The sequence below is a fragment of the Trematomus bernacchii genome, unplaced genomic scaffold (assembly GCF_902827165.1).
Source record: "Trematomus bernacchii unplaced genomic scaffold, fTreBer1.1, whole genome shotgun sequence".
Taxonomy (NCBI): Eukaryota; Metazoa; Chordata; class Actinopteri; order Perciformes; family Nototheniidae; genus Trematomus; species Trematomus bernacchii.
Window position 1 is genome coordinate 1,415,072 of NW_022987646.1, and position 12,484 is coordinate 1,427,555.

The 12,484-nt window shown below is 42.4% G+C and overlaps 1 protein-coding gene across 35 annotated transcripts in view; it reads left to right on the top strand.

Moving 5' to 3' along the window:
- The window catches only part of LOC117485400 (protocadherin gamma-C5-like), a 243,915-nt gene extending 237,714 nt beyond the window's left edge, over positions 1–6,201 (top strand). For 14 of the 35 annotated variants that reach the window (XM_034133939.1, XM_034133941.1, XM_034133944.1 and 11 more), the window contains 4 exons: positions 852–910; positions 1,895–1,948; positions 4,183–4,280; positions 5,777–6,201. In XM_034133939.1, coding sequence (XP_033989830.1) covers positions 852–910; positions 1,895–1,948; positions 4,183–4,280; positions 5,777–6,114 — 549 coding nt within the window. In that variant the 3' untranslated portion in view covers positions 6,115–6,201. The remainder of the gene's footprint in view (positions 1–851; positions 911–1,894; positions 1,949–4,182; positions 4,281–5,776) is intronic. The other 21 variants (XM_034133953.1, XM_034133957.1, XM_034133949.1 and 18 more) reach the window with 4 other exon arrangements.
- The last annotated feature ends 6,283 nt before the right edge of the window (positions 6,202–12,484 follow it).

Sequence of the window (12,484 nt, forward strand, 5' to 3'; positions counted from 1 at the left end):
AGCCAAGCCAAGGGTCTATTCACTGCATCACTGCACAACAAGAGAGCCTGAGAGAGGGAAAGTGGTAGAGAGATGGAAAAGACATGATGGCATGGCCAGTGAGGTAGAGATGGACTAGAGTGCAATGGGCTTGAACACATTCATAGAGAGTAGAAGGGATAGTAGAGAGGAGAGAGGCTTTTATCACTGCGGAGCCACCATTGTTTCCTTGTCTCCATAATGTTTTGGTATAAAAATAACAACGCAGCCTTTCAAGGACTCTCTCTGCCCTCTGCATTTATTACAAATATTGTTATAGGAAGCCATGTATTAACTAGCAAGGAATCTCCCCAATCTTTACCTTAAAAAGTTTTAAGGGGGTTGTCATAGTTTTGTTTTGTCTGTATTTATTTGTGTTTTTGAGGTCATTTAGTGACAAAATGCTGTTTAAATGTCCTTTGGAGATCTTATGGGCTTATTATACTAGAAATAACTCTCTTTTTGATATTATTTTCCTTTTTCCTTTTGTTTTGAGTCGCGTTTTATAAGCAGCACTCCAGTTTGTGTGTTTGTTTCTCTGTGCGTGTGTGTGTTTGTCCCCTGCAGCATTTTATGCTCCACAGCTTTCGGAACAACATGGATGCCTGAGCATACAGATATTTGTTTCCAACTGTAACCCTTTGTTGAACCTCAAGCATAGAGACACAGAAAATGTTTTATAAATCACAGACAGACACACGACATACACCATCACACACAGATGTGTCGACCACAAAGAAACATCTTGCAAACCAAACGTTACACCTCAAAACCGTCCTGCTATGTCCCAATGAAACACATGATTCATGTTGCAACTTCTGCTCTCTTCACAGCAAAAGCCCCCCAACAATGACTGGCGCTTCACTCAGGGACAGAGACCCGGACCTAGTGGGTGAGTAAACTGAGACACACACAACCACACAGTGATAAGATGCCCAGTAAAGTCAAGGACATATTATTGTGCTGCACAAGGCAAGCTTCTCGTAAATGAAGGATGAGGAATAAAAACAGGAGGGGGATGGTAGTGAGTGCTGTAACCATAATACCACGCTGCCTGCAGAGAGCTGATTGTAAAATACTGAAGAAATCAAAGTCAAAGTGCAACCATTTCAATCTGATTTTGAAAAACATTGCATTTTATAGCATGACCTGCTCAGTGAATTCAGATTCCCGGTTTAGTCTCCTGAATGAGCATCTCTCTGATTTCAGGCTGCTTTATAAAATGGCTGCCGCAGCTTCCACTCCCCTCCCCCTCCCCTCCTGTTCCTCTCCTCTCTGCACTCTCTGAGCCTGTGCACCATCACTCAGTACTACTGATGAGGGACTGTGACCAGAGCTACTGGGGGGATGGGATAGTGTATTTATCCTTCTTCAGCGCTCTTCATTTTCTACCATCTGAGATGTCGTTCTGACTTGCTTAATTGACAATACATGAAACATGTTTCTTTAGTTCACTTGTGTGTTTTAGTGAGAGTGTTCTGTATGTCGATGGTTGATGATTGCTATTTGCCCATGTTGTGTGGGCTAAAATGGAGTGCGGGTAGTTTTCACAACAATGATTGCACAACACATTCTATGAGTCAAGGCTTCTCCCTGAAACATACCAGCTGGGCAAAACGCTCTGATGAGCCAAGTCAGGAAAATGTTAGACTCATAGACACACACACACACACACATCACAGTCATTCTAGAATTCCACTGGGGTAGGAGGAATACATTGGACATACTTTATCTCAGTGGTGGAGAAATAGAAAACTATCTTCCCATTGTTTTTTTAAATAGATATGACAGACTCAACATACAGAGATCTAGAGCACAAAATCTCAACATTTTCCTTTTTCTTACCTCCATTCTGTATAACTTGTTGTGTTTCTAGTCCCCACATGCCATACGGTACACACATACGATGGACGCCGAAGAGTGGGACAAGGTACTAATTTAGATGTAGACATGTTATGGTCATTTTCTGTCCTTATGAGCTGATCAACGTTTTTTGTCAAGTCACTGTTGGGGGAAAAAGGGACCTGAACACAAATCAGCTGATAAGGGCAGAGAGTGGCTAAAATATTATAGGTAGTGCACTGCAGTTGAGTGCTGTGCTGTGTGTAGATGTACCTAACCAATAGCTTCTGTTAGTCTCCCTGAAAGTTTGATGGGGTTTGTTGATCGATGTGCATAGGCCACAATGCCTGCTGTGGCGTAGAAAGGATTGTGAAACTTTGGATTTTTTGCGTGCAGTGTTTTGTAGAATTGTTATGCCTTTTATGTGTGCTATACATATAGTCATTATACTCCGAGAGCTCTTGTTTTCTCTCCTTCTTGGAGACTGACCTACCGTACAGTGTTGCCTTTGATGTATGTCTGTGATGGTTGTAGCTCAACATCACCACATGTGGCTTTTTCATGTGATTTATCAACAGCAGACAGCAAGAAAGAGACAATACAGACAGCTGTTCCATCATTGATTTCTTTAAAAGCTGGTTGGATGTCAAAAGTTTCTCAATGAAGTAAACAGCAGGTACACAGTGAGACTGGCTGAATGGGCCTGAAACAAGTTAAAGTCCAGCAGGTTCTCCACCAAACAACAAGGCAAGCCATCCTTGGAAATAAAACATGTCATGTTAGGTTGCAGAGGAAAACACATGGTCCTGTCCTGCTAACCAAGGACAACCATCTGGATCACAGTTCACAATCTTGCCCACAGGAAGTGATCATCCTAACCACAGGAAGTGCTTGACACAACCGCAGGATGTGATAAGTACAGAGAGTTGATCATTTAGCTTAAATGAAGCATTCCTATTTATCTTAAGTGATGTGAAGTGCCACAAAATGGCTTCCCTGGCTTTACTGACCTTGCTCGTACCAAGCCTGTCTCATTGGCTGCCTGCTTCTCTCCTTCAGTCTCTCTCTGGTACCAAACTACAATCCACTTCAGAGTTTTGGCAGTAAGATCTGGCAACCTGCTCTTTAACAAATCCCTGTTTTATGTTAGAATTCCTTTCCCTTTTGCCTTATTGTGTCCTTTACTTTCTCTTAATTCCCTCGAGCAGAGCAATTTGTCAGAGTTTCTTTTCGTTGGTTTTAAATAGAAAAGAGAGAGTTCTTCTTTATCTCACATGTATTCAACATGCCATCTATATATATGTATATGTATACATACAGACCTGTATTTTTCATATATTACTACAGCCTGTGTTTGTCAGAGAGTTGGAAATGAGACCTTGATATGTCTTTTTTTTTCCTTTTTGGAGCTGTATCTTTTACCCATGTCCCTGTGGGTTAATGATCTTCCACTAAATGTGCAGGTGGTTTGTTATTACCAAAAACAGTTAAACAACCAATGTATTAAACACACAAATTAGGAGGTCAAGAGATAAGTAAAAATTGTTCTTGCTCGAGATTATTTGTTGTGACTCCTGCTGGTCTTCTAATGAAATGAAGTGACGTTTGTTAGTTATTTATTGTGACACAGTTTGTCAGTACAATGATGGTAACATAATGCAGTGTGGTGGCCAATCAAACTACCATCTTAAAATCCAAACGGGACTTTAATTAACACATTGGGAACAGGAGCAAAGGGGGTATTAAAGTATTGTGACCTAGTTGTTAGTTGTCCAGCTTGTGTTGGTGTGGGAATGGAAACAAGGTGAGCATAATACTGCGCAGGTCTGCTTTCTCCTTTGTTGCCCCCACATGCAAATCGCAGACTTTAAATAAACAAGCCTTTGAAGGTGAGGTTTGCCCAGATGGAAATGTTCAGTGCCTACTGAGCACCACATGTGGGACTATGCAGACAGCTATTTCCTTCAAAGGTGGGACCAATAAATATTTAATCAGATTTACTAGAACACGCAGAGCCCATGGACACACTGGAGAGAGAGTGTGAACATTGTACTATGTTAACTGTGTTCGAATGCGGAAACACGCTTGCTACTGTGTGCAGACAGACAAAAGTGTGTTTAAGTGTGTGTTTGTTTGGGACACACCCTGTTTTGTGAACTATACGTCATTATTGCTATCCTTGTTGACTTTCCCTCAGGCTGTGTACTTTCCATCAGCTACATCATGAACCACAAACTGCCAAACCTTAGCTAAACACAAACACATTATAGAGGACAAATGACCAGTTATTCACAGTTGCTCTCTCCTCTTTTTTCGCCACAGTGCAACCGGAGGACCCGAGGTTGCCATGGGAACTGGCCCCTGGCCCCAGCCCCCAACTGAGGCTGAGCAGCTCCAGGCCCTGATGGCTGCAGCTAACGGTGAGTCCTATACCTCGTCATCTTTTCCTCCCTACTATCGATTATTCTCTTCTTTTCCAAACCAATGTATATCTCTTCACAAGCGTAGTGAGGGTGCGTGGGCAGAGTTTGTTTATTTAGGTTCCTGTTTGGTTGGAGGGCAACTAGCCAGCCTCGCTCATTGATAAAGCTCTCCCGGTCCACATTGATGTTTCCGTGTCGTGGTTGTGTGCTGTTAATTATCCAGAGGATAGTCAGACTGGACGTAACTACCTGCAGTCCCTCAGATACACACTGTGGTTGTGTTGAATTGAACAACCTTCAGAGACGCATGTTTCCACTGTACACACTGATGACATGCACAGTGTTTTATAATAGGCAGAAGGCTATAGAGCTACATGCCTCATATATTATATTTGATATTCCCAAATCACAAAATGTCCTCTTTCCACTGGCCTATTTCGCGAATGTGTATCCAGCACTAAGGGGGGATATCTTTGGGCTGAAACTGTGGAATTCTAAGTCAATAACATGGAAGAATATACATTAAATTGGTGTTGAAAGAAGGCTAAGCAACACCACATAGTGACAGTCAAACACAACAAACACAGATATGACAGAGGGACAAACTTGACCATATTTATTACTAAATAGACTCAAGTCATTGTTTCCACTGTAATTTAAACCACTGACACACCTCCCTCTACACCCACACAATAACACCCTCCCCCTCTTGGACACTGCACCGGACGTTGTGTGGAATTTTTCTGTCAGAGAGAGAGACAGAAAAAGACATAGTGGTAAGCTGCGTGTCAGCACAAATTGAGACAAAATGAACAGTTATATTGTCAACATTAAGGCAAGACAAAACAGTGATACATACTGAACGTCCTCTCTCTTCTACACTTACTGTCAGTGTGTTGAAGCGCACTGCAGGAGTAATCCCGCAATGAATTGACAAAGCACTGTGTGAATGCAGGCAGATTATTAAATTGTGTTTTCAGTCACTTGCTTTGGCTCTTTGGAAGCCAGTAAGCATGTCTGTTTTTAGTGTTTATATAGGCTGAGAGGAGCCACAGGATGGGGGAGGGGGCATTCGTGTCTTAGGCTCTGCAATGCAGGGGCTGTGGGAGAATTATGAGCCGAACAGCTACGTCATGCGCACACACACTCAGGCCATGTGAGATAGAGACACAGAGGAGGATGCAGGAGAGACGTTTCCTCATCTATGTTAAGAACAAAACATCTGCACACAATCAGCCATTGTGTAACACCTCTTGTGCCTCTTTTTAGATGAGCCCACTGCAACCTCATGTTTTGCCTAAGCAGCAGGATATGTTTAACTTTATACCTTATCTTGTAGTTGAACCTCCTTTTAAGACCCATTTCCATTTCTATCTTTTTATATAACACTGTCACACTAAAACTTTCACATTCTGGTTGTCTAACAAATTTCATCCCTCTCTCCTCTCCCTCCTCACCCCTTATTCCCCCCACTCTGTCTCTCTTCCCCCCAGAAGTGAGCGAGGCTACGGCCACCCTGGGACCCGGCACCATGGGCCTGAGCACCCGCTACAGCCCCCAGTTCACCCTGCAGCACGTGCCCGACTATCGCCAGAACGTCTACATCCCCGGTAGCACGGCCACCCTCACCTCAAACCCCCAGCAGCAGCAGCAGCAGGCCACTGCCCAGCAGGCAGCCCAGCAGGCGCTGCCCCCGGCCCAGATGGCGGCCCAGATGTCGGCCCAGATGTCGGCCCAGATGTCAGCCCAGATGTCGCCCCAGCCCGAGCCCCCCAAGGCCGCCCAGACCCCTGCCTCCAAGAAGAAGTCTACCAAGAAGGAGAAGAAGTAGAGTTCGATGGAGAGAGATGGAGGAAAGATAAACCCGCCCTGACCTGATGAGAAATTCAACCCCCCGTACCCCCCCCCCCCCCCCCCTCCCTCCATTAGGTATCTTACTGCTCTGCTGTCCCTCTTGTTAGCCACGGTCTAACTAACGGCAGCACCTTTGACCACGTGGACTTTGGATGGATGTTGATGGTTCTTTGAAAGTGTCTTGAATGTGCCGAAGGCTATTGTTGGTGTTGATTACCCGTGCTGTGCTAAAGGTCTAGTATTGCTCACATAATCTTTGTCAGTAGATAATTTTGGCAGGGTATGGGGGGGGTTATTGTGGTTTTTGTTTTTGTTTTGGCAAATGATCTTGGACATAGAGATTCAGTGTAAGTAACCTTGCTGGGATTACAAGGCTATACGCAGTGATGTATTCAGAGATGAAATGTTAATGTCTTTCATGTTGGATTTATTGTGCTCTTCCCACGGCGGAAAGACGGCTATTGTAAAGTACGCTAGTTGCCATCCATTAGATTCCTATATAGGATCAGCCTTGCAGGATCTTAAAGCATAAGTCCTGATGATATAAGGCTGTTGTTTGACAGGTATTACAAACTCTTCTGCATGCTCTTTAAGGTTCAAACCACATATACTAGTTTAGAGTTGCAAACTATGCATTTTCAAAAGCAAAGAGGAGGACATCCTAAATCTGTTATCCTCCCACCAATCGCATGTCAATAGAATGCACATGTAGCATTTAATTGACTCAAAACAACAAAAAAAACCTTTTTGTAATCATAGTTTAAGAAAAATAAGATTTGAATCTCCTGATATTTGTATGACCAGAGCATGCACCCAGAGGACGGGCAGGGAGAGGGTGGGGCGGCATGGTGTTGAGTCACCAGCCATGCTGTCCTTGCTGGTAGCAGTGTGTCTTATATAACACCAGGTGGGCACAAACATGTCCTGCTGCCCTGCACCCTTTAGCCTCCCCCCTCCACACCCAGATCCTGTCCTCCCCTCACTCACTTCCCCACGTTGGGAGCCAAACAAAGAGAAATGCACTGATCGTAATTTGAAGATGAGATGTAGGGGTAGTAATCACTTCGTTCTTTTGGGAAATGCATAGATGTGGTAAACTTAAGTTCTTAGGAGTCCCTGGACACTTTGCAGGAGTATTTACCCCTCACACTCTCGAAGTGTTGAAGAAACTTCTTGATGTGACGCAGAAAGACATGTTTTTCTTTGGGAGATTTAATAGCATAGAGGAATTGTTTGTTTTATGATATGAAGTCTTTACTTTGCCGTCCATCTGTCTGTCAGGCTTCTGGCCGGATACAACTGCATGAGAAAAAGGCAGATTGCAGGCTGGGTCAGGGGGAGTGGAGGGGAAGTGGTGAGGGTTACACAGGCTCGGTGGACCCCATTACATCAACCGGGGGGGGGGAACAACTTGGCTCTACCCACTGAATGTACAGAGGAACCACTGTTGATCTGTCCTTCTCTTAAACTTTCTCTAATGCACTGACCCAGGTAGAGGTCAACAGAGCCAAGCACAGCTGTCCCTGTTGGTGAGGAGATACCACTCGAGAGCCCTTTGAAAAAAAAAAAAACCTCAATTAAAATCACCGTAGCCTCTGTACCACTCACCTCTCCCCTCACCCCCTAGTCCTGTGAGGATCTTCCCCACTGTAAATAAACACAAGTCCTGTCGATGGTATGAGCCAGTTGTTTGTATAGTAGGGACAACATCCAACATTTTCAAAATAAAAGTCCCTCTCCACAAGGCGTGGCTTACTACTGGAATGTGTTGCATTTTGTTTTTCAAGAAAAATAAGAAAACCACAGTTACAAAAAAAAAAGAATCAATAATGAATAAAAATCTGAGATGTTCTTCAACAGTTTGTGTTGCAATGTAGTAACTAAGCACCATGGAAGCCAACTAACTCTTCAGTGTAAATAAATAATGAAAGACATCTTTAGATAAGTAAACAAAGTGACACACGTAGACTAGTTAACTTGTGATATGTGTTGCGCATATTTTTGTGTTCATTTTCTCTCTACTATATTTTATCACCCTGTAAAGAAACAAAAAAAAAAAAAAAATATGGAAATGTTTCTATCCTTCTGTAACCTCTTAATGTTCTTTTGCGGTGACCTTTTCTTGTGCATTTGTGAAAGAATGCCTCTCATTCTCTTTCTGTCCATATGAACAAATGATTATAAATATTATATATGTGTCCGTCCGCTGCTGAATTAATACTATTCTATCCTGCTGTATTATCTTTCTTATCAAATGCTTATCCCCCACGCTATACCCCTGTGTTACTCTCTTATTTTTATGCTAATATTTATATTGCTGTTTTATTTTCTCTTGAACACTGACATTTCAAATAAAACGATTCTGAAATCATTTAAAAAAAAAAATACTTGTGTGTGTTTGTTTTATGCTTATATGTGTAGCAGGCTACAGTGTGTGTGAGTTAACATTTTGCACCATACATTGCTAATTAATGAGACTCAGCTGTGAAAAGCATCAGATGCAGTGTGCTCTTTTCTTCTGCTTGTTGTCTGTGACCCATATTCAGCAGGACTGCAGCCCTACTCAATATTCCCACAAAGCTTTGCTCTCTCCGTCGTCCATTTCAGGTGATCCATGCTCTGTGTAGCAGATACAAGGGAGTAAAAAGAAGACTCAATGAGGGCACAAGATATCATTTCTAATTAAATAACATCAACTTGACAACCTCTTTGACTGCTGTTCCCTTATCACATGATAGAAGGGAATAATTAATTGGAAAACTTTATTGCTATGCTTCCGGTGATAAAATGATTCACAACTATAAACAACAAATCTACTTAATAATGAGTCTAATTCATTTACAAAACCTCATTCGAGATTTAAGAATCACTACGGTAAAATCAATTTCAGTGAAAGCGTTACCAGAAACAGGGAAAAAACTTTTATTGTAATTGTATAATGATGTTGTATATCTTTTATGTAGTTGAAGAAAACCTAGTAGTACAAATGAGACCTGAAAAAGCCAGTGATGATTTAAAAAAAAAAGTTTATAACAGAAATAGCCTAAAAGCTGACCTTATATTTTGTGATGTCTCCTATTGTTGAAGAGATGTATGGTAACAAGACATTAAGGAAACTATCTTTACTAAGTGAAATTATGTATACATCTTATTCCACTTGAACTTGCTGTCTCCTCCTTTACCTCATCATACTTTCGAGGAGAGCCACATGTTATTTAGCTCTCCTCTCACAGATCCTGGGGCCACTACAGGGAACATGGCAGCCTGCTCCGGCTCTTTGTGCCTTTCACAAGGTCTTACACAATAACACAGAAGCTATAAATAGCGCACGGACCGTCACTAAGCAAAACAAAAGGAGCTGGGCTTTAACTCACTGCTGCAGATGTTGGGGGATGGAAGGAGGGACAGAGGAGCTGCAGAGATCCAGATGATGCAAGTGATCATGAATCAGGCGTTCACTCTAACACAAGCTAATGGGTTTTTACTGAGTTACTGCCTGAAGATTACACAAGCACAAGAGCTATGAGAACATACTGGAACAAATATTATTTTATTCATTAAAAGTATCCCCATCTGCTAGCTCACAAACACATATATTTTTCGAATTTATTTTATCTATTATTTTTGATTGACGTTAACTTGACAGTAAAAATGTGTTTATCTGTTTTTAATGAACTTCTTTATTGAAAACTATACTAAACTTTTTTTTAGGGTAAAGGACTTTTTATGAAAATGTTTATAAAATACTATGCTATGACCTATTTTATTACATTGTTATGCCATACTATATTATGGTTCTGTATGATGAATATTTTGATATTTGTAGTAATTTTTATGGGAAACTATGCTATTTGATTTTACAAAATAATATAGTTATACCGGCAAACAAAACTTCAACATTTTCATGACTTATTATGGTAAACGTTGATATTTTTGTATGACTTTTAATTATGAAATGCTTTACTATGACCGTGAATTATATTGTTTTTAGAGATTCTTTGACTATCTTTTAATATGATTTTCCCAAAATGGCCGACTCCTCTCGCTCTTCTCTCAATGTGTTGTGTGGGTTACCTCGGCAACTGTCAGCCCCAGCCTCTGGATGCTTTTCTCTGTTCTCCACATCTTTATTACAGATCTATGTAGCGGTCATCACTGGCTCCGCTCGGGGCCTGGCGGAACTGAATGACCTGCATGAAGACAAGCATATTCAGCCATTAGTCAAACCTGGCAACCCTGAGAGACATATGCAGGAAACATGGCAGAGCGGAGAAAATCCCACGCAGACACAAGTGGATGAGTCAGAGGCAATAACTATCTGTTGGTTTTTCCCACCTAGCTTTACTGGAGATCTGCACCGTATGAGTGTCACTTTGAGATATAACAATCAAAGGAAATTGGACACATGGTTACATTATGCATATGCATTTTACAAAAGCTTTAGAGTTACTTAGTCAGCTGATGTTCCTCATCCTGTGGCTCATAGAGACTCCTCCTGTCATGACTGTCCCCATGTGTCACCAATTTCCTGGAGGGGAGACCCAGCAGAATGGGGAGATTGTTCTTTTATTGCCCCCTTTATGCCCCTCACTCTGTCTCGCTTAATTAAGCACATTCCTGCTGATTATACACACACACAGTGATACACAAGAGAGTGACACACACACAGTCACACACAGACAACAAAACTTAAAAACCAGTTGATGTATAGCAGTTTTGTCCAAAGAGGGGAGGCAGTAGAAGACTGGAACATGACAATGGACTGCCTGTGAGTGATAATAACATTAGTCAGACCGCCTGGACATGAGAGAGGCTCATCACATCCTGTATGTGAAGCATGGACACAGGCACACTTGTGAGTCAGTAAAAAAGTCAGTTTTTCCAACACACATTGAAGTGCTGAAAAACACATTTCTTGAATACGTAGTTATAAAATATGATCTTATCTGTCTCAATTGAAGTCAAAATAATGTAGAAAGTGATGCAGATCTGCATTTCCCCTCACAGTGTGTGAGCTGACAGGAAGGACCAGCGAGAGGAAACAAGGATCTCATTTCAGGCCTGAACCATGTAAGGAGAGAGCAGGATGTGACGAAACAGCTGCTAGTGGCGGGACAGGATGTGTGGGTTTGGCGCCTCTTCTACTCATTTCTCCCCTCACTCAGTAGTCCAGCAAAAGGAAGGAACCCCCCCAATACTCCCCCTTTGACTTCCTCTCTTCTTCCTCCCTTTGCCCCCTCCTCCCTCCCTCCCAACCTGCAGCTGTCTCTGCAGTGTGTTGGGTCCCCACATGTTGCAGGACAGAGCACTGCTCTGTGGATACACACACACTAGGAATAAAGACCAGCTTAATCTGGACTTTGTCAGGTTAAAACCAAGCATGAAATGTCTACATGTACAGCTCAGAGCCTAAAGCTGATGCACACTAAGTGGAGAAAACATCTGGAAGTTTCAGAGACCCAGAAACAGACAGCCGTGGGTTAATTTATCATGTGGTGCAGAGAGAAGGAGACTGGATTGAAGTTCCTTATAAAAAATTAACAGGCAGAGAAGGAATTGGGAACTTTTTCTCTGTTGGCAAACTGAGCCAACACTAAAAATACACACATTCACATTCATTCATATTGTCTTTTTTTAAATCTTTTACATATTTCACATAATTCCCTGGCCTGTTTTCATTTACTATTACAGCTGAGAGGAATGTGCCCATCAGGCAGACCGAACACTGAGTTCAGAGGTCTTTGGCTGAAAGAAGAGGGGAGGTCTTTGAGCAGGAACATTGGAGCAATGGAGCCTGAACGTTGCTAAGGCTAACAGTACCCTGATTTAAAGAGACACAGTAATGTGCTGGCTCGACTAAATCACAGAGATGGAGCTGTTGCAATGTGGAAGAACAAAACAATGCTCCCTTTCAACGCAGCAAACCCTTTTTCTCTTCATCTGAAAAGCCCCTCTCTACTCTTTCTCCCTCTCCTCATCTCTGCCAAGAGATTTCGCGCCTGTTTTCTCAGCTGGGAGGATGGAAATCAGACAGGGGGGAGACGGGCGGTCAGGAATGAAGGGGGAAAGACTGACTGAGGCATAGTGAGAGCTGAATTAAGGGTGGAGGAGAAGCAGGGTTGATTCCCCCATTATGACCTGTTGCCATGAGGTTTTAGGCAGACAAGATGAGAGGGAGACGTTTCCCTGTTGGCTTCAGGTTTCACTTTGCTATGTAACAAGTCAAGGGCCACACGTGCAAAACTAAGCATGCGATCTGCTCACAGGTAATAGCAGAAAACGCCAAATTAGGAGCTATCTAGTTGACTTAAATGTGTTCTCCATTCACTCACTGAGATAAAACAATG